The sequence below is a fragment of the Capra hircus genome, chromosome 3 (assembly GCF_001704415.2).
Source record: "Capra hircus breed San Clemente chromosome 3, ASM170441v1, whole genome shotgun sequence".
Classification (NCBI taxonomy): domain Eukaryota; kingdom Metazoa; phylum Chordata; class Mammalia; order Artiodactyla; family Bovidae; genus Capra; species Capra hircus.
The window spans coordinates 51,348,295-51,375,351 of NC_030810.1; the positions used below are offsets into that span (position 1 = coordinate 51,348,295).

Consider the following 27,057-nt stretch of genomic DNA (forward strand, 5'->3'; position numbering starts at 1 on the left):
CATATGGCAATCATATTTTTAACTTTTTAAAGTTAAAACAGTTCAACTGTTTTCCACAGCGGCAATATGATTTTACATTCTTACCAGCAATACACAGGAGTTCCAATTTATCCTCAACCTACAAACATATTATTTTTCATTTTTTGATAGTAGCCATTCTATTGGGTATGAAGTGATAGCTCATTATGTTTTTGATTTGCATTTCCAAAATGACTAATATTGAGCATCCTTTCATATATTTATTCACCACTTATATACTTTCTTTAGAGTGATATCTAGGCAAATCATTTTCAGGAGGGACAAAGATGGTAACAAGGAGGTTCCTGAACTTCCTTCCTCCCACAGATGCACCAAATGTATAATTACACTGGGAGCTATTTCCTCTGAGAGAAATCCAGAAACAAGCTGAGTGACTCCTTCACATCAGGCAACTAAAAAACTCTAACAGTGAAATTGTAGGAAAGGCTGAGACACACTCACCATAAACCCTAACCCTGGCACAATGCCATACTACCAGGACAATACCCCCAACTCTCAGCTTCTCCCTGAGGAGTAAAGGGTTTGAGCAGCACATCAAGGATTCCAACTTTCCCACCCAAGAGACAGAGATTCCCACCCAAGAGACAGACCCCCAAAACATTTAGCTCTAAAGACAAAGAGGCTTATGGCCACAGTTCTATGGGACTATAAAAAACAACTATAGCAATCACAGAGACTAGCAAAGAGAAAACAAGCAAAAATGCCCATCTTCCAGTCTTTTCCTGGGAAGGGACTGAGTGCATACTTTACAACACCCTGCCTAAAAGTTGAATTTCTAATTTGCATATTCTAGATCTACCTGTGGTCCTACTAGGAGCTAGTGGGAGCAGGTCACCAACTTCTCTTTGGAAGGAGTTTGTACACATGCCTGGTGACCCAGCTTTGTGTAGCTCTAGATAGGGCTTGTACTTATGAGTCTCACAGGACTGTAGAAAACAAAGAATCAAGTTTTAAATGGTTAAGGAGTGCCCTACCACCACTAACCACTACCATGGTTATATATCCTGGTTGAGTGCTGAGGAAGCAGGCAAAAGCTTCCCTCCCAGTTTCTCCCTGAAAGGGGCTTAACTACACACTTTTCCAGCTGATGTCTGAGGGTTTAGCTTCTAATCAGCCTTGTCTAGGTTCTGACTGTAACTCTTCCCTTTGAGACACCAACAGGTCTAGTTACACTTTCAACTACTAAGAGCTACTTAACTATGATGGCTAGGACAATCACAAAGATTTGAGAGAATAAGAAGCTTGGGCTGGGCTCATTAATGAAGCTCATCTCCTACGTGAGACTAGTCTGTCAAATTGGGAAAAATGGCTGCTTTATCTAGTGCACAGAAACAAATACAGAGAGTGAAGGAAAAAAATGAAGAAACAAAGGAATATGTTCCAAAGAAACAAACAAGATATATTTCCAAAACTGGTATTTATGAAACAGAGATCATTGACTTACCCAATACAGAATTCAAAATTATGGTCATAAAGATGCTTACCATGGTCAGGGAGCAATGAATGAACAAAATGAGAACTTCAGTAAAGAGGGAGAAAATTTCTAAAAATCAAACCGAATTTATAGAGCTCAAAATTATAATAATTGGACTGAAAAATTAAATAAAGGAATTCAACAGCAGACTAGATCTATCGAAAGAAAGGATCAATGAATTCAAAGACAATGCAGTGGGGTTTATCCAGTTAAAGAAAGCATGAAGTTGTAAGAGACTAATGCGACGCCATCAAGCAGACCATTATATACATTACAGAGGCCCCAGAGGGAGAAGAGAGAGCAAAAAGGGGCAGAAAACATATACAAAGAAATAATGACTGAAAATTTCCCTAGCCTGGAGAAACAGACATCCAGATCCAGGAAGTTCAAAGAATACCAGTCTAAAGAGATCCACATTGAATCACATCAAGTTAATTTTCAAAAGTCAGGTAAAGGCATCAGGAAAGAAGGAACTTCTTATATACAAGGAAATCCCCATAAGAAGATATTTTTCAGCAGAAACTTTGCAGGCCAGAATGAAGTTGAATAATATATTAAAAATGTTGAAAGGAAAATCTGCCAACCAAGAAACTATCTATGTGGCAAAGTTATCCTTCAATATTGAAGAAAAAGGTAAGAGTTTCCCAGACAAACAAAAGCTAAGAGTTCATCACCAGTAGAATAGCCTTATAAGAAATATTAAAGGAAGTTTTTTAAGCTGAAACAAAAGGATGCTAATTAGTAACATGAAAATATATGAAAGCATAAAACTCACAGTAAAGGTAAATATACACTTCAATTCAAAATGCTCTAAAATTTTAATGGTAGTAGGTAAATCACTTAGAACTATAGTATAAAGGTTAAAGACAAAGTATTAAAAGGACTTTTTTATGTATAACTAAATAACGTGTTAATGGATCCACAACATAAAAAGATGTAAATTGTGATATCAAAAACATTGTAGCATAAAATATATGTGCATAGGGGATATAAAAAGGTAGAGCTTTTGTATGCATTACTAATTCACTTGTTATCAGCTATAAGATATTTTAACTATAAGGTCAGTCAGTCAGTCAGTTCAGTCGCTCAATCGTGTCCGACGATTTGCGACCCCATGAATCGCAGCACGCCAGGCCTCCCTGTCCATCACCAACTCCAGGAGTTCACTCAGACTCACGTCCATTGTGTCTGTGATACCATCCAGCCAACTCATCCTCTGTTGTCCCCTTCTCCTCCTGCCCCCAGTCTCTCCCAGCATCAGAGTCTTTTCCAATGAGTCAACTCTTTGCATGAGGTGGCCAAAGTACTGGAGTTTCAGCTTTAGCATCATTCCTTCCAAAGAAATCCCAGGGTTGATCTCTTTCAGAATGGACTGGTTGGATCTCCTTGCAGTCCAAGGGACTCTCAACAGTCTTCTCCAACACCACAGTTCAAAAGCATCAATTCTTTGGCGCTCAGCTTTCTTCACAGTCCAACTCTCACATCCATACCTTACCACTGGAAAAACCATAGCCTTGACTAGAGGACCTTTGTTGGCAAAGTAATGTCTCTGCTTTTCAGTATGCTATCTAGGTTGGTCATAACTATTTAGTTATTTTACTGACGGTGTGCTCAGTCATGGCTGAGTCTTTGTGACCCCATGGACTGTAGCCCTCCAGGTTCCTCTGTCCATGGAATTTTCCAGGCAAGAATACTGGAGTGGGTTGCTACTTCCTTCTCCTTTAGTTATTATAACTATGATATATTTTACATAAGCCTTACGATAACCACAGAGTAGATACAAGAAAGGAATCAAAAGATACCACATATAAAATGATAAAATCACAAAGAAAGAGAAGAAAAAACAAAAAATTTAAAACAGCCAGAAAACAGTTCAGTTCAGTTCTGTTAACAAGATAGAAAAAAACTAAAGACCTATATATAGAAAACTATAAAACACTGATGAAAGAAATCAAAGAGGACACTAATGGAGAAATATACCATGTTCATGGATCGGAAGAATCAATATAGTGAAAACGAGTATACTACCCAAAGCAATTTACAAATTCAATGCAATCCCTATCAAGCTACCAGCCATATTTTTCAAAGAACTAGAACAAATAATTTCAAGATTTGTATGGAAATACAAAAAACCTCGAATAGCCAAAGCAATCTTGAGAAAGAAGAATGGAACTGGAGGAATCAACTTGCCTGACTTCAGGCTCTACTACAAAGCCACAGTCATCAAGACAGTATGGTACTGGCACAAAGACAGACATATAGATCAATGGAACAAAATAGAAAGCCCAGAGATAAATCCACACACATATGGACACCTTATCTTTGACAAAGGAGGCAAGAATATACAATGGAGTAAAGACAATCTCTTTAACAAGTGGTACTGGGAAAACTAGTCAACCACTTGGAAAAGAATGAAACTAGATCATTTTCTAACACCACACACAAAAATAAACTCAAAATGGATTAAAGATCTAAATGTAAGACCAGAAACTATAAAACTCCTAGAGGAGAATATAGGCAAAACACTCTCCGACATAAATCACAGCAGGATCCTCTATGATCCACCTCCCAGAATACTAGAAATAAAAGCAAAAATAAACAAATGGGATCTAATTAAAATTAAAAGCTTCTGCACAACAAAGGAAACTATAAGCAAGGTGAAAAGACAGCCTTCTGAATGGGAGAAAATAATAGCAAATGAAGCAACTGACAAACAACTAATCTCAAAAATATACAAGCAACTTGTGCAGCTCAATTCCAGAAAAATAAACGACCCAATCAAAAAATGGGCCAAAGACATTTCTCCAAAGAAGACATATGGATGGCTAACAAACACATGAAAAGATGCTCAACATCACTCATTATTAGAGAAATGCAAATCAAAACCACAATGAGGTACCACTTCACACCAGTCAGAATGTCTGCGATCCAAAAGTCTGCAAGCAATAAATGCTGGAGAGGGTGTGGAGAAAAGGGAACCCTCCTACACTGTTGGTGGGAATGCAAACTAGTACAGCCACTTTGGAGAACAGTGTGGAGATTCCTTAAAAAATTGCAAATAGAACTGCCTTATGACCCAGCAATCCCACTGCTGGGCATACACACCAAGGAAACCAGAATTGAAAGAGACACATGTTCCCCAATGTTCATCACAGCACTGTTTATAATAGCCAGGAAATGGAAACAACCTAGATGTCCATCAGCAGATGAATGGATAAGAAAGCCGTGGTACATATACACAATGGAGTATTACTCAGCCATTAAAAAGAATACATTTGAATCAGTTCTGATGAGATGGATGAAACTGGAGCTGATTATACAGAGTGAAGTAAGCCAGAAAGAAAAAACACCAATACAGTATACTAACACATATATATGGAATTTAGAAAGATGGCAATGACGACCCTGTATGCAAGACAGCAAAAAAGACACAGATGTATATAGTGGACTTTTGGACTCAGAGGGAGAGGGAGAGGGTGGGATGATTTGGGAGAATGGCATTGTAACATGTATACTATCATGTAAGAATCGAATTGCCAGTCTATGTCCGACGCAGGATACAGCATGTTTGGAGCTGGTGTACTGGGATGATCCAGAGAGATGTTATGGGGAGGGAGGTGGGAGGGGGGTTCATGTTTGGGAACGCATGTACACCCGTGGTGGATTCATGTCAATGTATGGCAAAACCAATACAGTATTGTAAAGTAAAATAAAGTAAAAATAAAAATTAAAAAAAAAGAAAAGAAAAATAAATTCCCAAGATAAAAGTATGAGTAAACAATTTGAAAAATAAAGTACTTTGCTTTCAATAGGAATAGATCTTTACTGAGGGAGGACATTGTAGTAATGAAAACATAATTGTATCTGTTAGTTTAGGAAATGAAACAAAGCAATAAACTAAATTTCATAAAAGCTAAAGCAAAAAAAAATCTAGTTGTAGTCTAATAGTTTTCCATACAATACTATCTGTATACTTAAATCATTACCTGAACAAATGCCATACAAGTAGCAATGTTTGCAACTTAACTCTTACATCACTTGAGAGTTGGATGTAATTTTTAAAATCCTATAGAAATTTTACAAATCAAATAGCTTGCCTAATCAACATTCCCATGGAAACACTGACAGCTAGGGAGTGTAGGTTGGAGGGGGGACAGATGTAGTGAGAGTAAATGAAGTGTCTTAATTTTGTTGAAATTTAATTTTGTTAATATAGAAAATAGAGTATATATATGTATATATATATATATAAGCAAGTCTATAATTTTCAATAATTACAACTATGTAAATGAACTAAATTTTCCAGTCAAAAGACTGAGTGGCTGAATGAAAATTTTTTTAAAAGATTCAAGTATATGCTACCTACAGGAGCCTCATTTCACCTTTAAAGACATAGTTAGACCAAATGTGAAATATTAGTAAAAGATTTTTCCATGAAAATGGAAGCCAAAAGAAATCAGGTGTACCTATACTTGTATCAATCAAAAGAGACTTTAAACCAAAAGCTTAAACAAGGCACAAAGCTCATTCAGTTCAGTTCAGTCTATCAGTCATGTCCAACTCTCTGCGACCCAATGGACTGCAGCACACCAGGCCTCCCTGTCCATCACCAACTCCTGGAGTCCACTCGAACTCATGTCCATTGACTCAGTGATGCCATCCAACCATCTCATCCTCTTTCATCCCTTCTCCTCCTGCCTTCAATCTTTCCCAGCATCAGGGTCTTTTCCAATGAGTCAGTTCTTTATATCAGGTGCCCAAAGTATTGGAGTTTCAGCTTCAGCATCAGTCCTTCCAATGAATATTCAGGACTGATTTCCTTTAGGATGGACTGGTTGGATCTCCTTGCAGCCCAAGGGACTCTTAAGAATCTTCTCCAAAACTACAGTTCTAAAGCATCAGTTTTTTGGCACTCAGCTTTTTTTATAGTCCAACTCTCACATCCATACATGACTACTAGAAAAACCATAAGGTTGACTAGATGGACCTTTGTTGGCAAAGTAATGTTTCTCCTTTTTAATATGCTGTCCAGGTTGGTCATAACTTTTCTTCCAAGGAGTAAGCATCTTTAAATTTCATGGCTTCAGTCACCATCTGCAGTGATTTTGGAGCCCCCCAAAATAAAGTCTGTCACTGTTTCCACTGTTTCCCCATCTATTTGCCATGAAGTGATGGGACTGGATGCCATGACCTTAGTTTTCTGAATGTTGAATTTCAAGCCAACTTTTTCACTCTCCTCTTTCACTTTCATCAAGAGGCTCTTTAGTTCTTCACTTTCTGCCATAAGAGTGGTGTCATCTGCATATCTGAGGTTATTGATATTTCTCCCAGCAATCTTGATTCCAGCTTGTGCTTCATCCAGCCCACCATTTCTCATGATGTACTCTGCATATAAGTTAAATAAGCAGGGACAATATACAGCCTTGACGTACTCCTTTCCCTATTTGGAACCAGTCTATTGTTCCATGTCCAGTTCAAACTGTTGCTTCCTTACCTGCATAGATTTCTCAAGAGGCAGGTCAGGTGGTCTGGTATTCCCATCTCTTTAAGAATTTTCCACAGTTTGTTGTGATACAAAGCTCATTATACGATGAAAAAAGGGTCCATTTGTGAAGAGTAGATAGAAATTATAAATATTTATGCACCTAACATTGGAGCACCTAAATATATAAAGTAGATATAAATAGATAGGAAGGAAGAAATATTTAGTAATATAATAATAGCATACATTTTCAAAATTCCATTTTTATCAATGGGTTGTCCAGATAGAAAATCAAAAAGGAAGCATTGGACTTAAGTACATATTAACAAATGTTAAGATAGACTTAACATTTATAGTACTTTCCATCCAACCACAGCAGAATACACATTCTTCTCAAGTATACATGGAGCATTCTCCAGGATAGATCATGATAGGTCACAAAACAAGTACTAATAAATGCAAGACGTCTGAAATGATATCAAGCCTCTTTTCTAAAAACAATAGTATGAAACTAGAGGTCAATTACAAGAACAAAACTGGAAAATTCACTAATGTGTGGAGATTAAACAACATGCCACTGAATAATCAAGAGATGAAAGAATAAATCAAAAGTGAAATCAAAGAGTAACCTGAAACACAGGAAATAGAAACGCGACACATCAAAGCATGCAGAATGCAGCAAAGCAGTTCTAAGAGGTAAGGTCACAGCAATAAACACCTATGTTATTAAAAAAGATCTCAGACAACCTAACCTCACACCTCAAGGAATTAGAAAACAAGAAGAAACCAAGTACAAAGTTACTATAAGAAAGGAAATAGTAAAGCTCAGACTGGAAATAAATGAAAGAGACTGAAAAAACAATCAAAAAGATATATGAAAATACCAGCTTTTTTTTGCAAGCATAGAATTGACAAACCTTTCACTAGATTAATTGATAAAAAAGGAGAGAATACTTAAATATTAATAAATTCAGAAATGAAACAAACATTATGACTGATAACATATATAAAGGATCATAACTGACTACTATGACTACATATGACTACTATTTTACACTGACAAATGTGACTACCTAGAAGAAGTGAATAAATTCATAGAATCATATAACTTGCTGAACTGAATCATGAAGGAAATGAAAATCTGAACAGATCAATTTCTAGTAAAGATTTTGAATCAGTAATCAAAAACCTCCCAACACAGCAAAGTCCAGGATCAAATGGCTTTACTGGTGAAATTTTACCAAACATTCAGAGATAAATATAAATATAACTCTTCTCAAACTCTCAAACCACAAAGGTGGAGAGAACATTTACAAACTCATTTTATGAGGTCAGCATGACCCTGATACCAAACTCACACAAGGACACTGCAAGAAAAGAAAATTATAGGCCGGTATCCCTGATAAATATAAATGCAAAGATTCTCAACAAAATATTAGCAAATTGAATTCAATATGAAATTAGAAGAATCACATGCCAAAATCAAGTAGGATTTATACCAGGATGCAAGGATGGTTCACCATATGCAAATTAATAATATGTTCCACATTAACAAAAACATCTATTTCTGCTTTATTGACTATGCCAAAGCCTTTGACTATGTGGATCACAATAAACTGTGGAAAATTCTGAAAGAGATGGGAATACCAGACCACCTGACCTACCTCTTGAGAAATCTGTATACAGGTCAGGAAGCAACAGTTAGAACTGGACATGGAACAACAGACTGGTTCCAAATAGGAAAAGGAGTAGGTCAAGGCTGTATATTGTCACCCTGCTTATTTAACTTATTCACAGAGTACATCATGAGAAACGCTGGGCTGGTTGAAGCACAAGATGGAGCAAATAGGGTAAGCAAATAGATGGAGAAACAGTGGAAACAGTGTCAGACTCTATTCTGGGGGGCTCCAAAATCACTGCAGATGGTGATTGCAGCCATGAAATTAAAAGACGCTTACTCCTTGGAAGGAAAGTTATGACCAACCTAGACACCATATTAAAAAGCAGAGACATTTCTTGGTCAACGAAGGTCCATCTAGTGAAGGCTATGGTTTTTCCAGTAGTCATGTATGGATGTGAAAGTTGGACTATAAAGAAAGCTGAGCACTGATGAATTGATGCTTTTGAACTGCGGTGTTACATAAGTCTCTTGAGAGTCCCTTGGACTGCAAGGAGATCCAACCAGTCCATCCTAAAGGAGATCAGTCCTGGGTGTTCATTGGAAGGAACTGAAACTGGAATTGAAGGAAGGAAGGAATTGAAGCTGAAACTCCAATTCTTTGGCCACCTGATGCAAAGAGCTGACTCATTTGAAAAGACCCTGATGCTGGGAAAGACTGAGGGCAGGAGAAGAAGGGGACAACAGAGGATGAGATGGTTGGATGACATCTCTGACTCAGTGGACATGAGTTTGAGTGGACTCCTGGAGTCGGTGATGGACAGGGAGGCCTGGCGTGCTGTGGTTCATGGGGTTGCAAAGAATCGGACACAACTGAGCGACTGAACTAAACTGAACATTAACAAAATGAAGGTGAAAAATCATATGATTATCTCAATAGATGCAGAAAAATTACTTGACAAAACTCAACTTCCTTTTGTAATAAAATTTCTCAGTAAACTGGTTAGGGAAGGCTTGAACATAACCAAGACCATTTCTTACAAACCCACAGCTAATATCATACTCAATGGTAAAAAGCTGAAAGCTTTTCCTCTAATAATAGGTACAAGACAAGGATGCCCACTAATGCCACATTTTTTCAGTTTAGAACTTGGAAGTCTCAGTCAGAGCAATTAGGCAAGTAAAAGAAATAAAAGCTATTCAAATCAGAAAGGAAGAAGATTGTCTCTGTTTGCAGATCACATGATATTACATAAGAAAACTCTACAGTCTCCACCAAAAAAACAATTAAAGCTAATACATGAAATCAGTAGAGTTTCAGGTAATGAAATCAATATACAAAAATCAGTTTTCTGTATACCAACAACTAATTATTGGAAATAGAAATTGAGTACAACTTCACTTATAACTAAAACAATAAAACAACTAGAATTAAATATAAATGAAGAAGAGAAATACTTGTATATTAAAATTGTGAACTATTGACAAAAAAGAATGAAGAAACAAATAAATTGAAAATATTCCATGTTCATGGATTGAAAGAGTTAATATTGTTAAAATGTAATTTAATGTACATTTAAAATGTAATTCTTGGGCTTCCCTGGTGGCTCAGATGGTAACGAATCTGCCTGCAATGCGGGAGACCTGGCTTTGATCCCTGGGTTGGGAAGATCCCCTGGAGGAGGGTATGGCAACCTACTCCAGTACTCTTGCCTGGAGAATTTCCATGGACAGAGCAGCCTGGTGGGCTACAGTCCATGAGGTTGCAAAGAGTTGGACCTGACTGAGTAACTAAGCACCACACAGCACAAAATGTATATAGTACCCAAAGCAATCTAAAACTTTCATGCAATTCCTATCAAAATTTCAATGCCATTTTTCACAGAAACAGAAAAAGCAATCCTAAAATTTGTATAACATCACAAGAGATTCAAATAACCAAAGCAGTTAAGAAAGAGTAACAAAGCTAAAGGTCTTATACTTTCTGGTTCCAAACTCTTTTACAAAGTTAAAGTAATCAAAACAGTATGGTACTGGCATAAAAAAAGAGAGCCCAGAAATAACCCATGCATCTATGGTCAATTTTTGACAAAGAAGTCAAGAATATACAATGGGAAAAAGACAGTTTCTTTAATAAATGGTGTTAGGAAAAACAGATAACCATATGCAAAAGAATGAAATTAGACCCTTATCTTATACCACACAGAATAATCAATGCAAAACGGATTAAAGACTTGAATGTAAAACCTGAAACCATAAAATCCTACAAGAGTTTATAGTGGTAAGTTCCTTGACATTGGCCTTGGCAATGACTTTTTAGATTTTACACCCAAAAAAGGCAAATGCAACAAAAGCAAAACTAAACAAGTAGGCTACATTAAACTAAAAAGCTTCTGCACAGCAAGAAAACCATCAGAAAAGTGAAAAGGCAACCTACTGAATGGGAGAAAATATTTGCAAACCACATGTGATAAAGGGTTAATATTCAAAATATACAAAGACTTTATAGAATTCAACAGTAAAAAACAAATAACCAAATTAAAAATGTGTAAAGAACCAGAATAGATGTTTTAAAGAATACATACAAATGGCCAGTAGGTGCATGAAAAGGTGTCCAACATTACTTATATCAGAGATATGCAAATCAAAACCTCAATGAGATGTCACCTCATACCTGTTTACATATCTGTTATCAAAAATACAAGAGATACCAAGTATTGGTAAGAATGTAGTGAAAAGGGAACCCTTGTATGCTGTTTGTATGAATGTTAATGTTAATTGATGTATCCACTATGGAAAACAGTACGGAAGTCCCTTAAGAAATTAAAAATAGGACTGCCATATGATCCAGCAATTCTAATTCTGTATATAATTGAAGGAAACAAAATCACTATCTTGAAGAGATAATTGTACTCCAGTGTTCATTGCAGCATTATTTATAGTATCCAGTGTATGGAAACAACCTAAGTGCTATTCAGTTCAGTTCAGTTCAGCTGAGTTGCTCAGTCGTGTCCGACTCTTTGCGACCCCATGAATCACAGCATGCCAGGCCTCCCTATCCATCACCAACTGCTGGAGTTCACCCAAACTCATGTCCATCGAGTCAGTGATGCCACCCAGCCATCTCATCCTCTGTTGTCCCCTTCTCCTCCTGCCCCCAATCCCTCCCAGCATCAGGGTGTTTGCCAATGAGTCAGCTCTTCGCATCAGGTGGCCAAAGTATTAGAGTTTCAGCTTCAGCATCAGTCCTTCCAATGAACATCCAGGACTGATCTCCTTTAGAATGGACTGGTTGGATCTCCTTGCAGTCCAAGGGAATCTCAAGAGTCTTCTTCAACACCACAGTTCAAAAGCATCAATTCTTTGGCACTCAGCCTTCTTCACAGTCCAACTCTCACATCCATACATGACCACTGGAAAACCATAGCCTTGACTAGATGGACCTTAGTCAGCAAAGTAATGTCTCTGCTTTTTAATATGCTATCTAGGTTGGTCATAGCTTTCCTTCCAAGGAGTAAGCATCTTTTAATTTCATGGCTGCAATCACCATCTGCAGTGATTTTGGAGCCCCCCCAAAATAAAGTCTGACATCTATTTCCCATGAAGTGATGGGACCAGATGCCATGATCTTAGTTTCTTAGGTACATCAATCAATAAAGTATAGTATATATACACAATGGAATATTATTCAGCCATAAAAAAGAAAGAAATCTTACTTTTGCAATAACATGGATGAACCTGAAGGGCATTATGCTAAGAGAGGTAAGCCAGACAAAAACAAATATGCATGGTATTGCTTATACATGGGGGAAAGATTGTAATGCATATAAACTGAATAGAATGTCGTTATCACATGCTGGGCATGGAAGAAATTGGGAGAGGCTTATAAACTTTTAGCTATAAGAGGAATAGGTTTTAGAATATAATGTAAAACATGATTACAGTTGATAATACTGCATTGTATATTGAAATTTTCTAGGAGAGTAGAACCTAAGCATGCTCACCAAAAAAAGGGAAAAATGTCCCACCTTAAATGTGGGGATCCTTTCACAATGTATATATGCATTAAATCATCATTTGTACACTTAAAAATTACAATTTTATTTGTCAGTTATACCTCAAGCTGAAAAAATTTTACTTAAACAATCCTTTGCCCATATTGAATTTGGTTGTTTATTTTTGAGTTGTAGGAGTTATTTATACATTCTAAATATTAGTTGCTTATCTGGTATATGACTTACGAGTATTTTCTCCCATTCTGTGGGTTGTCTTTTTACTTTCTTGATAATGTCCTTTGATGTACAAGCATTTAAAAAATATTGATGAAGTGTAATTTATCTGTTTTTTCTTTTGTTCCCTTTGTGTTGTTAGTATCATATCTAAGAAATCATCTTTAAATCCAGTGTTAAGAAGATTTATTCCTATACTTTCTTCTGAGGCTTTTATAGTTTTAGCTTTTATGTTTGTCTTTGATCCATTTTGAGTTAATTCATGTATATGGTGTAAGGCAAGGGTTCATTGTTTTGCATGTAGATATCCAGTTTTGTTACATTAGTTGAAAGAAACTCTCCCACATTGAATAGTCTTTTTGTAAGCATTTATTTTAGGGCTCTCTAGTCTATCTCAGATCTATATGTCTGTTGTTATACCAGTGCCACACTGTATTGATTACTGTAGGTTTATATTTAGTTTTGAAATCAGGAACTGTATGTTTTCCAACTTTGTTGTTCTGTTTCAAGAGTATTTTGACAATTAATAATAAAATCTTTTAAAGTACATTGTAAACAGCTTATTTTTTGTAAACTGTATGTGTCATGTATGAGCAAATGACATCCACAATTTATATTTTAAGCCTGTGCTGTCTTGAACTCTAGACTTAGAACTGCCTGACATTCCCACCATGCTTCTCAATAGTAACCTGTCAAAAACACACATTTTAATCTCTTTTTTGAATTGTGTTCCTTCTGGCTTCCATAATTTAGTAAGTAACATCACACACTTTTGAAGAAGGAAATGGCAACACACTCCAGTATTCTTGCCTGGAGAATCCCATGGACAGAGGAGGCTGGTAGGCTACAGTCCATGGGGTCACAAAGAGTCGGACACAACTGAGCAGCTTTCAGTATCACACACTTTTTCTCTTTTCTTTACCACTGCTCCTGTCCCCACCCCCTCAACAAGTCCTGTTGGCTTTTCCTTCTAAACATCTCCTCAATCTGACCACATCCATCCCTATTACTGTATCCAAGTTACAGTCATTATGTTCTCCCAATCCCTGATCCAGTCTACTCTATTCACAGAAGTCAGGAAGTCTGAGAAAAGATGAATTCTAGAATCTTACTTTGAAGACGTTTGTCCAAGTATTCTAGGATTAATCTGAACATTTGAATTACTGCAAGAATTAAAGATCCAAATGCTAGGGATCCTGTGTGATATCTGGACAAAGATAAAGTGAGAATAAAGGTTAAAATATTGTTACTAAGAACACAAAGGATGTTAGTTAATTTTTATTGGTAAAAGCATTGATAGAAAAGAACTTCTACTCTCTTATTCAGATTGACAAAGGTTTCCATAGAGGTTTTTAAACCATATATATCCATTTTGTACTTCATCTACAAAAATGATACCAATAGCCTATCATTTTATATTGATTTTATGTTTGAGCTGAGCAATGAAGAAAGACAAGTTCATCCTTAATCTTTAATTTAGTGACCTCCCCTACTTTTTCACTCCAGTAACCTTTTAGAAGGATTGGCCTGAGTAGGGGTCAAAAATAAAATGATGGCTATAAAACCAAACAAAGCCATGGACATTCATGAATCTTGAATTATACTGTTGACCTCAAGTACTTTGCCACTTGAATTATAAGCACACTAATCATAACTGGGAAGATAGATGTAGTGTTCAATGTGAAACTTACCTTATGGCTCGTCCAAATGCAGTAAAAAGTGGATAGGGTGGGATGTCATCAGGTTTTTTCAAGGCCCAATAATAAGAAGCAAAGGCACCAGCAAGGGCACACTGACCCAATGCAATGACAAAGTTTATAAGCCAGAGAAAGACGAATAGATTGAGTAACTGGAAGGTAGTGATGTATTGATGATATAGGCTCTTTCCACCATAGAAAGCAAAATGACACTGAGCCCCAGGGCAAGCTTTGGCAATTTCAGTTGCATTAAAACCCTGCACTCAGAAAAAAGAAACCAACAAGGATAATATGATAATAATATTCCAAGACAATGCCTTCCCTGCATTCTCTTGTGCAGCCCGCAACTGCTTGTCCTGCTCTTCTATTAGCTTCTGCTGTCATTTCTATTTTCTATAACATTACTTTGTACAGTTCTTTCTTGAGTTATGGAAAAGTATCTCATTTTACCATCACATGTTCATTAATCTGCATCTACTATAATTTTACCTGTATTAGTGTGGTTGTTGACTGTACATGCTTCTTCGGTATACGACACAAGTGAGCTCAGGCAATAGCAGTGTTTTCTCTCTGTTCTACCCACTGTTTTCAGTACTCTTCAGCTAATACCTCACTCACTCTCCCCTTCTCTACAGTGATCCTCATCAGTGCACAGGGTCCCTATTACAGGATTATTCCTACAACAATTGTTGGATGAAACGTAGTAGAGTTCCTTATTAAAGTAAATAAAAGAGTTTATTTTACTTACCACTGGGTCACAGGTTTTATTTTCATGTTCACATTGCCCTTGCGGGGCTATGACTTTGTATATAGGTGCCCCTGATGTAGCCAAGTAACTGAGTGAACTCTATTAAGGTTAAATTATTTGCTGGCAGATTGAAAATAAATGGACAAGAAAATAATGTGTGAATAACCCAAAAGTGTACTGAAAGACTAATAACTTATAATCTAATAATTCATTCATTTTAAGACCCAGAGTAATATAACATGGGTCAGATACACTGAGTGGCCCCTTAAAAACAATGAAATATAAAAGAGTTTTTTTTTTCTTTTTAGGTATTGCAAAGGAGAAGTACCATATGTGAAGATAAAATAAAATCTACCATGTGACCTATTTGAGGGGAAATTCAGTTGGTTCACTTTTTTAGAACTTAGCAGTCATCACCACCATCATCATCATCATTTCAGTTATATCTTTAGGATGTTTCTGGTCTTTCCAGGATGGAAAGGTATATGAACTCCCAGGTTCTGAGAAATAGTATGGACCTGAGGTTTAAATAAGTCAGTTAACAAAGGATACAGTGCTACCACAGCCCAGTAGGAAATGCAGACTGAGAGGAAAAAGAAAGTTAAAGCTGGATAAATTAAAGTACTAGGGATGTATCCAATGGCTCTGAAATAAAACAAATAGTTGAAATTCAAAATGATACAGTTACAATTTCTCAATTAAAATTTCATCTTTTAGAACTAGACTGAATTCATTCAAAGAACAGTATGTAATAACCACTGACTCTTTTTTGTTGGTATTAAGTAATAGTTTTAATTTTTATTTATTTATTAAATTAATAGCATTCTTTCAGTGCTCATGTTTGATTCCTGCCCAAAGTTCTCCAAACCTTCTCCTCTTTGGTTATTTCTGTCTAACTCAGAAAGACTTCATGCATTATAATCATGGTATTTCTCCCTTTTGTTTAGACATTTAAAATTGCAGAGGATCTTGACAATCATATGATCAAATGTGAGAATCCATCTCTAATTCAAGAATCCCTTCTGAACTGTCTTCAGAACATGTTTCTTAGTCTCATATGACACAGCTTATTCTATTTTCTTAACAACCAAAGTATTAGGAAGTTCTCCTCCTGCCTGTAATTCACATCCACTACGTTCTGGAGAAGAAATGACCACCTTTTCCATACAGCAACCCTTCAAGTAACTCTTTCATTTTCCAAGATAAATGATTATTTTAAATTTCTTCCTAAGATATGCTTTCTAAAATATTCACATCCTAGTTACTCTATTACTACTTTTGAATAATTTTTTAGCATATGACACTAAATTAACTCTGTGTTGTTGGATGTAGCCACTGAGAACTACAATAGAACTATTTCCACTCCTAATGCATTAACACACTTTCTTCTTCAGTCACGCCATGGGGCATGCATAATCTTAGTTCCTGGACCAGCTGATGGAACCCTTGCCCGCTACAGTGGAAGTGCAGAGCCCTAACCACTGGACCACTAGGAAATTCCCACACTGACACATTTTAGATTCGTTTTTTTATTTGTTACCTTCTCCACCTCACTATTTAGACTATGCTATTCTCTCTTTCCTCCAGACACTGATGTGAGTGAAATACTGGGCATCCCTATGATTACCTTGTATTCTCACGCCAATTTATTCCAGCTCTTATTTTCCTTTGAAAAAAAAAATCTTTAATCTGTCACAGTAGTAACTGCTCTTTAACACGCACATGCACACACACACATTTAGAGGCATAGCAGTTGGATAAGTGAACTGTACAATATCATATTATTTAAGGAATAACCCAGCAAATCAGTAGCTTTCAGTGGCTAATGACAGGGCTTCAGTTATTGTGGGAAGGACAGATTTAATTTAGCAAATTGCTTGTTAACTATTTCAAACACTGGCTCTAGGTGGCACTATTATTATTATAGATGACGATTTTGTTAAAACAATCCTTAAAGACTATTTAAAATAATTTGGTCCTTGGTCATTAACAACCCAGTTTCCATTGTTCTTAACAAAGGACATGATCTGTTGGCTTTTAGTAATACTTTCTTTATTGTTTCCATGCATTATTCAGAAGTTTAATGTATTATCTTCAAGTGACCTTTTGGAATAGTTTAGAAACTGTAGGTGTTATTACCTCACACCATGAATTTTATGAAAAATTGTGTTTATTTTGTAGCATTTTAAAATAAAAATGACTGGGTATACAATGTTCTTGAATTGAGGGCTGTAGATACAAAAACCTATAGTATGGTGCTGCTAAGACCAATTACTCTGTCTACTGGCAAATTTTGTTACTTATACAAAACTAGCAAGAGCATATAATTGACTTTATAGAATTACAGTGATCTACAGTTCTACAAATGATCTCAACCATCAGTATTAATATATGACTCAGTATGGGAGCAAATACAACATATAATATAACTAACTTTTATTAGCACTCTATCACTTACTTTCTTATAAGCTATCCTCCTAACATATATTTGGTGTTTTCAAAAAGTGCGAGTGCACAGACTACACGGGTTTTAGCTTTATTTTGCTCTAAGATAATCGACATTTGGGGATTTTGAAAGACTTGTTAGTGTGAACTTTTTAAAATGTGGCAAAGTCTGAACTTGAACAAGTTTTCTTGAATGGAAAGCAGATTTAACAAGCCATCTTAAAGGGAAAAGAGTCTGGGGCATCTACAAATAAGCAGTGACTGATATGAAAGACAGATATACATTATGTGAGTCTCTCCATCAAGGCCTTACTTGCTCCCCTCCTTCAGCAGGGCGATGGAGATACGGATTCGGGTCCTGAGGAAGATCAGCATGAGGATGATGAACAGTTCAAGGAGGCAGAGTATTATCACTTTAAACAGGAAAAAAATATTAGTGTGTGATGCAAATCAAACCAAAGGGCAAACTTTCTGTGCAAACATTAGACTGATCTTCATGATGATTTCTGCCAGCTCTGACACTTCATGATTTAAGTAGTGCTACCTCTCTCCAAAGATGCCAGTTTTAGAAATCCACTTTTAAAACCTCTGAGAAATGCTTTAAAAAAATTCCTGGATTAAAACTTTTAGCTAGAATTTAAACAACTGTGTTGGACAGACTTCGTTTTATCTATGGAAACATTTCACACCAATTGTAGAAATGAGAAAATAGGCATAGAAGAAAAGGAAGGGCTGCTTCAGACAACTCTATGTTAGATGTTTTCACTTGTAAACTTCCTTGAATAAGAGAATCATTACAGAACAAAGCTTTGAGCTGCTGCTAGGCTCACAATGCCTCTTAACTGATCTTGCTGACAGACGGGGTGAGGTTCTGGGATACCACAGTTTTAGTTTGTGACCCCACATTTTTAGTTTGTGCCTTGATAAAATCAGAGTGTAATGCCAACCCAAGCTGTGTAATAAAAGTCTGAGAGTTAGAATTAAGGGAATCTAGTTCCGTTTTTTTTCCTGCTGTACCATCATGAATCACTGTAAGCGTACATATAACCCCTCCCTCGTGAGGCTTTCTCTCACCCCTCAATCCACTCCTTTAGGTCTAGTTTAGTTTTGCACTGATGCTTGTATGCCTCTTGAACTAAGAGTTATACACATTAACTGTGTCAAAACCACATTTATGTAAGGTAAGTGAACCTGCAAAGAAAGAATAAAGTGTACGAGTGGAAAGAAAGAGAGCAAGTAGAGGAAACCTTGGCTCCATTTTGGCTTTTTGTTTCCTAGATCCAGGTCCACTTGGAAGTCCAGCTGCTTTTCTGCTGTTTTGAGTTTGGTGAGACACTTCTCTGTTCTTAGAATAAATGCCTCTGCCTTGCCTCCAGCTTTGTTTGTTTTTACTTGAAGCCAAACAGCCCTAATTATTACATTCCTCAATTCTATGACATACCTTTAATTTAGTAAGAATCTTTGAGGAAAAGTAAAAAATCCTTTATTAAATGTCTGTCTATTGATTATAAAATGCATCCTGACCTCAAAGATGTTAAAAAGTGAAAAGACGGGGAGTCTAAATTAAGGAATATAATATGGCTAATAACAGATTCTGAAATCATGAAAGAAACAACGAAAAGTTAAATTCCTACCCATGAAAAGATCCGCTCTACAACATTCCTGCTAGTTATTCTGCTCATGTCTGAACACTTCCAATCATAGGACACTCATTTTATTCCATTGTTATACCACTAGGATTCAGAGGTTTATCATACCTCTGTTAGTATCTCCAAGTGAGGAGAAACCAGTTAACCCAGAGATGTGGGAGGTTCTCAGTAATGTAACATCTCCCTGCTACATCTTCTTTAATTTCAACTGTGTATTTATGTTTTTATGCATAACTGATTCTTTTAAAGCTCCACTGAGCCCCAAACTGTGGAGTGTAGCCATATTAAACTAAAATCATTATCATCTTTGGATAAACTTAAGAATATAAACTGTGTCAGTCACTTTATGTTCCAAAATCTCATTGTAAAAGAACACTGAATATTAAATTTGTGCTTCTACAAAATTATATTATTTTAAATGGTTATATTAAAGAAATTTAGCACCTCTTTGAATTTATATATTCCCTCCTTTCGTTTAAATAACAAACAATAGAAACATATTTTTCGAGACCCTACAGAGAAGCTGGTATAAATCTAACCTTATCAAGGAGGCTGGGATAATTAATAGAAATGAAAATAGAACCGTCTTCTAATATAATACAAGACCCATAAAATGATAATTTTTATGTGTATTACTCCACATATTTTTAGTGTTTCTGTCAATAAGTATAATTTCACATGTATACCCTTGTCACTGGTGCTGAGAATTATAAGCACAGAGCAAATAATGTCTGATATTATTTCATAATGGATTATGAAAGTTAACACTCATTTGAGGAAAGATACGTATTCCTAGACTTGAAAATAAAAGCAAGCTCTGCACTGTCCTCAAAGTACCTCTCTTAACTTTTCCAATGGCATATTCTAATCATCTCAATGATTTTGTGTCAAAGATCCTTAAAAGACAGCAGTGGGATGCCCATAGAACCTGTAACTAACATCCATCTGAGAGTAAAACTAGAGGTTTCAGTACATAATGGATGAGATTTGTCATCTTCAGAAATGATAGGTAACAGTATGTGGACTGCTGAGGGATATAGAATTACTCAAATTCAGGGAAAGGGATAAGGATATAAGTACCAAGATGCTTGATTTTTATAGTCAAAAAAAAAAAAAGGCTATCAATGAAGTTCTTCTGAAACATATTTGAAAAAACTAATGTGTTATATTATTGAAGGGAATTAACTGCATGAGAGCTAGAAATGGGAACCCAAAGAGCAAGAATTTGTCATTTTGAGTTAGCACTATCCAAGGAACAGAGAAACACTGAATATAGCAGACACAGGAATCTGGTGGGGGCTTCTGTGCAGCCGGGGTAGGTCATCCAGCTTGGCATGAGCCTGAAGAAAACACCTCTCAAGACTATGCAAGGGTCTCTGCTAAAAAAACTTTCTCATTAGTAATCTTATTCGCCATGTGCCTTGAGCCCAGGAAGGCAGTGTCCTAGGTGGGATATGTCTGCGTTCCGAGAGAGTATCCTAGTAGTGTAAACAAATACAATGGCACTCTGGTGACATGCTGTGAGCCTGTCCCTGAAAGCTACCCAAATGACTTCTGGGTGAAATGGCAAAATTAAGTTGTCAGATTTATGTTAAGGGATCCATTCTGGAATCATGATGCTCTCCAAGATACTACACTTCTTTTAGGCTGTCTGGGCTCCTTACCAGGCTTCCTCAAGCTTGTCTTGTCTGGCTCTCTAACTTCAACAATATAGGAAGATTAATTTGTTTTTTAAAGCACCATGTAATTAGAGATCATTTTAAAAATATTGATTAAAGAACATGAATCTCTGTAAAGAACAAGGAATAGTATAATAAAAACTATTAAAGCCATCTTTGAAGTCATCTACCTTTCAAAATTCTGTTACTCTTACCCTTAACTAACTCAATCTAAATAAACACTAAAAATTGTAAATTTGTAAAAATTACTTATTATTCGAATTCTATCACAAGTAGTTTAAAAGTCCTGTCATGAAAAACTTGTTTCTTCATTTTCTTTTTTCTTTTTCTGTTTTTAAAAGCAAGTTTGAAATATCAAGCATTTTTTCCTTTTAAAATACCTTTCTTAGATATTAGATTAATGGCTATAAATGTCTATATCTGACTCATGTTAAGTTGAAGGCAAATAGCTTGAGATCATTGTACAGTAACATTTTCTTAGATTACATAATAAATTCCCCTCATTGACTTTCCATTTACTATGGCTAGTAGTATTATAGACACTTATTTTAATGATGTTACTAACAGATGTATTTAACAAGTTATACCAACCCAAGTTTTCTTTACATGAAAAGATGCATTCTTCTTATTACAATTTTAACAAAGCAAATTTTTAAAATCCACTCACTAAGTGCGAACCATGTTTGTTTCAGGCGAAAGTACATGCTTATGTCAGTCTGAATCCCAATGGTATATGCATTTAAGTGAGAACCTGGCTGCTCCTCAAGACGGCTGTATTCTAGGTAACAGCGCCATATTCCTTGAAAAAGAGAGAAAAGTAGAGTAATATAAAATGTTATTTTCTGAAATATAAGCATACATCTACATGAAATGGATTAGCATGGTCATTTTTACGAAGGAAAGATTCCTATTTACACATTAAATATTTTATGTGCATCCAACAGTGTAAATGTACTATCATATGCAATATAAATTTTTTCAGTATTTTTTTTGCATGACCACGGCAACACCTGATTTTAAATGTCCTTTTAATTAGAAACAAGTTTAATGTCCATCAGTAATGACTGGTTAAAAATATTATAGTATATTTGCACAGCAGAATACTGTATTTCCATATAATGAGGAGAAAGTCTCTAGTGATAGCGAATGAGCACTAGATGCTTTGTTAAATGAAAAAAAGTAAAGTAAAAAATTATAAAAATTATATAAAATATTCTATAATTCATACAAGAAGTAAAAATAATATATGTATTTTCTTATGCATACCTAAAGTATCTCTGGGAAGATACATAGGAATACAGTATTTTCTGTATCCCTTCACTTTCAAACTTCCAATTTCCTTATGTTTTTGTAACTTCTGTAAAGAACGCAGCTCCAATTTGTATGTTTATATTTTAATCTGACCTGATAATCTCTGTACTCTAATTGATGAGTTTAATATATTTAATGTATTGCTATATCTACTTTTGTTTCAACCTTTGTTTTTGTATTTCCTGTTCTACTTTGTCTCAACACTTCCAATTCTTGTCCTTTAAAAACTGATCAGTTTTTGTTGGTTAACTTATATTCTGTTTTCCCCCTTTACTGGTTTAGAGATATCTTCTATATTTTTAGAATAAATTACTCTTGAATATTGACTGTGTACTTACTAACCAAGTCTAAAGTCAATCCAGGAAATATAAGAACCTTACATTATTCAGTAATCACCCCAGTCTGATTATTCCTCTGTATTTTACTTATGTACAGTTGTAACTCAAAAAAATTGGATATTATCATTATTTTGTACAACGTTTCTTAAGTTCTGTGCTGTGCTGATAGTCCCTCAGTCATGTCCAACTCTTTGTGACCCCCACGGACTATAGCCTGCCAGGCACATCTGTCCATGGGGATTTTCCAGGCAAGAATACTGGAGTGGGTTGCCATGCCCTCCTCCAGGGTATCTTCCCAACCTAGGGAATGAACCCAGGTCTCCTGCATTGCAGGGGAATTCTTTACTGTCTGAGTCACACATTTACCAATTAATTTTCTTTGCTTACCTTTCATTCTTAAATCTCATACATTTTGGCTGAATCATTTTTCCCTCTAGAAGTAGGCACTCCTTTAGTATTAATATATGTCTTCTTGTAAACTCTAGTTTTTACTTATCTTAAAATATCTTCAATGTTACTCTCATTCTTGAGAGTTTTGCTGAGTGTATAGCTATAGGCTCACCCTTATTTTTTTCTTAGCTCTTTGAAGGTATTATTTTGCTCCTTTTGTTGCTGTCAAAAAGTCTTCTTCAGCTTATCTGTTCCTTTGCAGGCAAGCTGTCTTTTCTCTCTGATCGTTTTTAAAATATTTTGGCTTTGGTATTCTGAACTTTCACAATGATTAATTTCTTGCTCTCTAATGTATCATTCCAAACAATATACAAACATATTTTCTTTTCTGCCACCTTAAAGAGTAAAACAAAAGAAAGTCTACTTTTGACAGTCTTACCCCTATTCACTGCCTGATTTCTTGTCCCTCATTGCAATAAAAGTCTCCCAAATAGCCATGTATATTGTCTGTCTATAATTCCTCTCCTCCAACCTTCCCTCAATCCACTCTAATTAGGCTTTTCTTCCTCATTATGCTGCTAAAACTACCCTAATCAGACACCAATGATCTTGCCATATTTATGTGTCCAAAGTCTATTCTCAGTTCTTATCTTTCTTGACCTATCTGTCTCATTTGACATGGATCATCACCCCCTCCATTGTTTGTTTTTTTTTTTTTTTAACATGGCTTCTATGACATCACATCCTTTTAGTTTTCAAAGAAGACCCGTTTCTCCTCAGTAGTCTTTGCTGTTCCATTCTCTTCTCTCTGACCTCTTAATGTTGCAGGGCCTCTGAACTCAGTCTTTGGTCCACATCTCTACCTACACCTAATTTCTTGGTGATCTCAGCCATTCTCAAGGCTCTAATAATCCTGATTCCTAAATATATTTATTTAGGCTAACTATCTCTTTCTAACTCTGTACATTCAACTGTATATTCAACTGCCTACGTGACATCTCCATCTCAATGCCTAATAAACATCTCAAACTCCACATATTCAAAATTACACTTCTGATCAATCCCCTTTCTAATCCAAGCTTGCTCCACTCACACCTTTCCTCATGTGTGTGTGCTAAATCACTTCAGTTGTATCCAATTTTGTGTGACCCTATGGACTGCAGTCTGCCAGGCTCCTCCATCAAAGGGATTCTCCAGGCAAGCATACTGGAATGGGTTGCCACTTCCTTCTCCAGGGAATCTTCCTGACCCACGGATCAAGCCCAGGTCTCCTTGCAGGCAGATTCTTTACTGTCTGAGCCACCAGGGACTAAAGTCATGATCATTTCACATCTCTCCTCTGCTCAAAACCTTGCCTTGTCTCCCTACTTCACTCAGAGTAAAAATAATCTAAGTCTCTGGTGCTCCAGAAATGCCTCATCTCCTATTCTCCCCTTTATTTGGTACCACTCATCCATGTAAGCATTCTAACCATTTCTTCAACATGCTCCCATCTTTAAGACTTTGCTCTAACTGTACTTACTGTCTGGAACTTCTCCTGTATCTCCAGGGGCTAATCCCATTTTCTCCTTCAAGTGTTTTCTTGGATCTCATCTCAAAAATGCCTACCCTACTAATACTGGAGAAGGAAATGGCAATCCACTCCAGCACTCTTGCCTAGAAAATCCCTTGGACAGAGGAGCCTGGAACACTATAGTCCATGGGGTCGCAAAGAGTCGGACACAACTGAGCGACTTCACTTTCACTTTCACTAATACTGCAATTTGTACTCCTTGCCCTACCATGCTGCTCTCTACCCCCCTTCAGTGTCTATTATTTCTTTTCTTTCTGTGGCAAGTATCACCTTCTAATAGATAATTTGCTTAGGCTATGAGCATCAAGAGAGTAAGAACTTCTGTCTTTTTGTTTACTGTTCTTTCTCAAGAGCCTAGAATAGTGCCTATACATAGCAGCTGCACAACTGATATTTGTTAATGAATAAATGAAAAAATATATGTCTAGATGTGGATGTCACTTCCCTTATTCTTCTTGGTAGAGCTTCCTGTATCTTTGAATTTCTATCTTTCATCAGTTCTAGAAAATTCTCAGTCAATACCTTTCAAATATGCTGATACATGTTAGGTCCTTCTCAATCTATTCTGTATCTCTCTTAAATACAGAATCATATTTTGTCCTTTGTTCATGTTCTAGTGTATTTTGAGTAATTAATTCAGGGTCTCATCTTTCAGTTCATTAATTATCTATTTTACTATTTAACTTATTCAATTTTGAATATAACACTTAATTGCTTTGTTTTAAAAAGTTCTATTTGCTTCATTTTCATGTATGCCTGAATATTTTTGATGATTTCTTATTTTTTTAGTTGTATTTTTAATTCTTAAACATTAATTCATGTTCTCTATCAGCCCATATCTGAATTTCTTAGCGACCTCAATCTGAGGTTTATCATTTTTTTGTTTCTTGCAAAAGACCGTTTCCATAAATGTTTGGAAATCTTTGATTGAAACTCATACATTGTTCATTTTAATCTGTTGATACCTGGTGATCTGAATTGAAGGTGCTTCCATCTAGAAGGGATTCATATTTATTTCTATTGGCAACCAAAGGGTACTACCAAACTAGGGTCACTTTACGCGTTTTCCAGGATCCAGGACCTACTCCAGCAGTTTCAGGCCTGACCCTCTACTCTTCTGCTGGCTCTGAGTCTCCTGATTGTAGCACTGGTATGATCTACCCATAATCTCACATGTGCCTCCTGCTCAGTTTCCCACTTTTTAGCTTGTGGGTTGAAAATGGTTTTGCTTTCTGGGATACTTCATTTCTAGTAAGCTCATGACAAAAATAAATAAAACAATACAATATAATATGCCATCATTTCATAGCAAAAGAACCCTTCAGATTATTTAGTTCCTTCACACTACTGGATATGAAAGTCTCAGCAGTTATTTTCCAATTTATTTTTCTATTCCTATCTCATTCCTGTCCCAGGGACTGAACCCAGGTCTCCCGCATTGCAGGCAGATGCTTTACCATCTGAGCTATCAGGGAAGACTCTCTAGTAAGCTCATGAAAAAAATAAATAAAACACTACAATATAATATGCCATCATTTCATAGCAAAAGAACACTTCAGATTATTTAGTTCCTTCACACTAGTGGATGTGAAAGTCTCAGCAGTTATTTTCCAATTTATTTTTCTATTCCTATCTCATTCCTGTCCTAGTGTGTGTTTGTCATTAAAAGTATGTTCCCTGGGCTTCAAGTCCTCTTTCCTTAATAATATTCCTGCATAATAAGAAAATAATAAATACCATTTATTGAACAATTATTATGGTGGCTCTCTAAGTACTTTATATACATTGTTTATTTAATACTCAGAGATTCCTGTTATATAGTTGAGGAAACTATGAAATAGAGAACTATGTACTTGCAGAGAGCTGTGCTTTTTCCAAATTCCAAATACATATTTATATCCATGGTATTATATGGCTATCACCTATGTAACTCTTAATTTTTTATAATCAGTGAGAATTGTTCACATGCTCAAACTCTAAGACAGAAAAGGGAAGGGGATACTCTGAGCTCTGAGGAAGAAAACAAAGGCTTTTGGACAAAAAGTTTTCTTGGGAGTTTCAGATTAGGAGACAGCAATTCTTATATTCCTTCATGAGGCTCACGGGCAGCTGCACAGCATGAACAGATAAGGAATGATACATGGAGTCACCCAAACAACTGTTGAGAAACTCTGAGGATAATGAGCACCATAATAATAACCCAAGACATACTGAGTATTTACTGTGTTCCAGGGACTGTTCTAAGACCTTTATATTCATTGTCTCATTTAATTCTCACAGTAATGGTATGATGGAGATACCATTATTGTGTTGATGATATGGATAAGGAAACTGAGCCTTATAATCATTCAGAAACTTTTCCAAGTCCTCCAGTTACATTATGGA

General features: G+C 36.0%; 1 protein-coding gene across 1 annotated transcript in view; it reads right to left on the minus strand.

Moving 5' to 3' along the window:
- Positions 1–27,057, minus strand: part of SLC44A5 (solute carrier family 44 member 5) — a 216,229-nt gene that overhangs the window by 12,324 nt on the left and 176,848 nt on the right. Inside the window, exons 11-16 of the mRNA XM_018045539.1 lie at positions 21,728–21,859; positions 18,046–18,145; positions 15,840–15,932; positions 15,288–15,375; positions 14,534–14,796; positions 13,955–14,049 (exon numbers count right to left, since the gene is read on the minus strand). Coding sequence (XP_017901028.1) covers positions 13,955–14,049; positions 14,534–14,796; positions 15,288–15,375; positions 15,840–15,932; positions 18,046–18,145; positions 21,728–21,859 — 771 coding nt within the window. The remainder of the gene's footprint in view (positions 1–13,954; positions 14,050–14,533; positions 14,797–15,287; positions 15,376–15,839; positions 15,933–18,045; positions 18,146–21,727; positions 21,860–27,057) is intronic.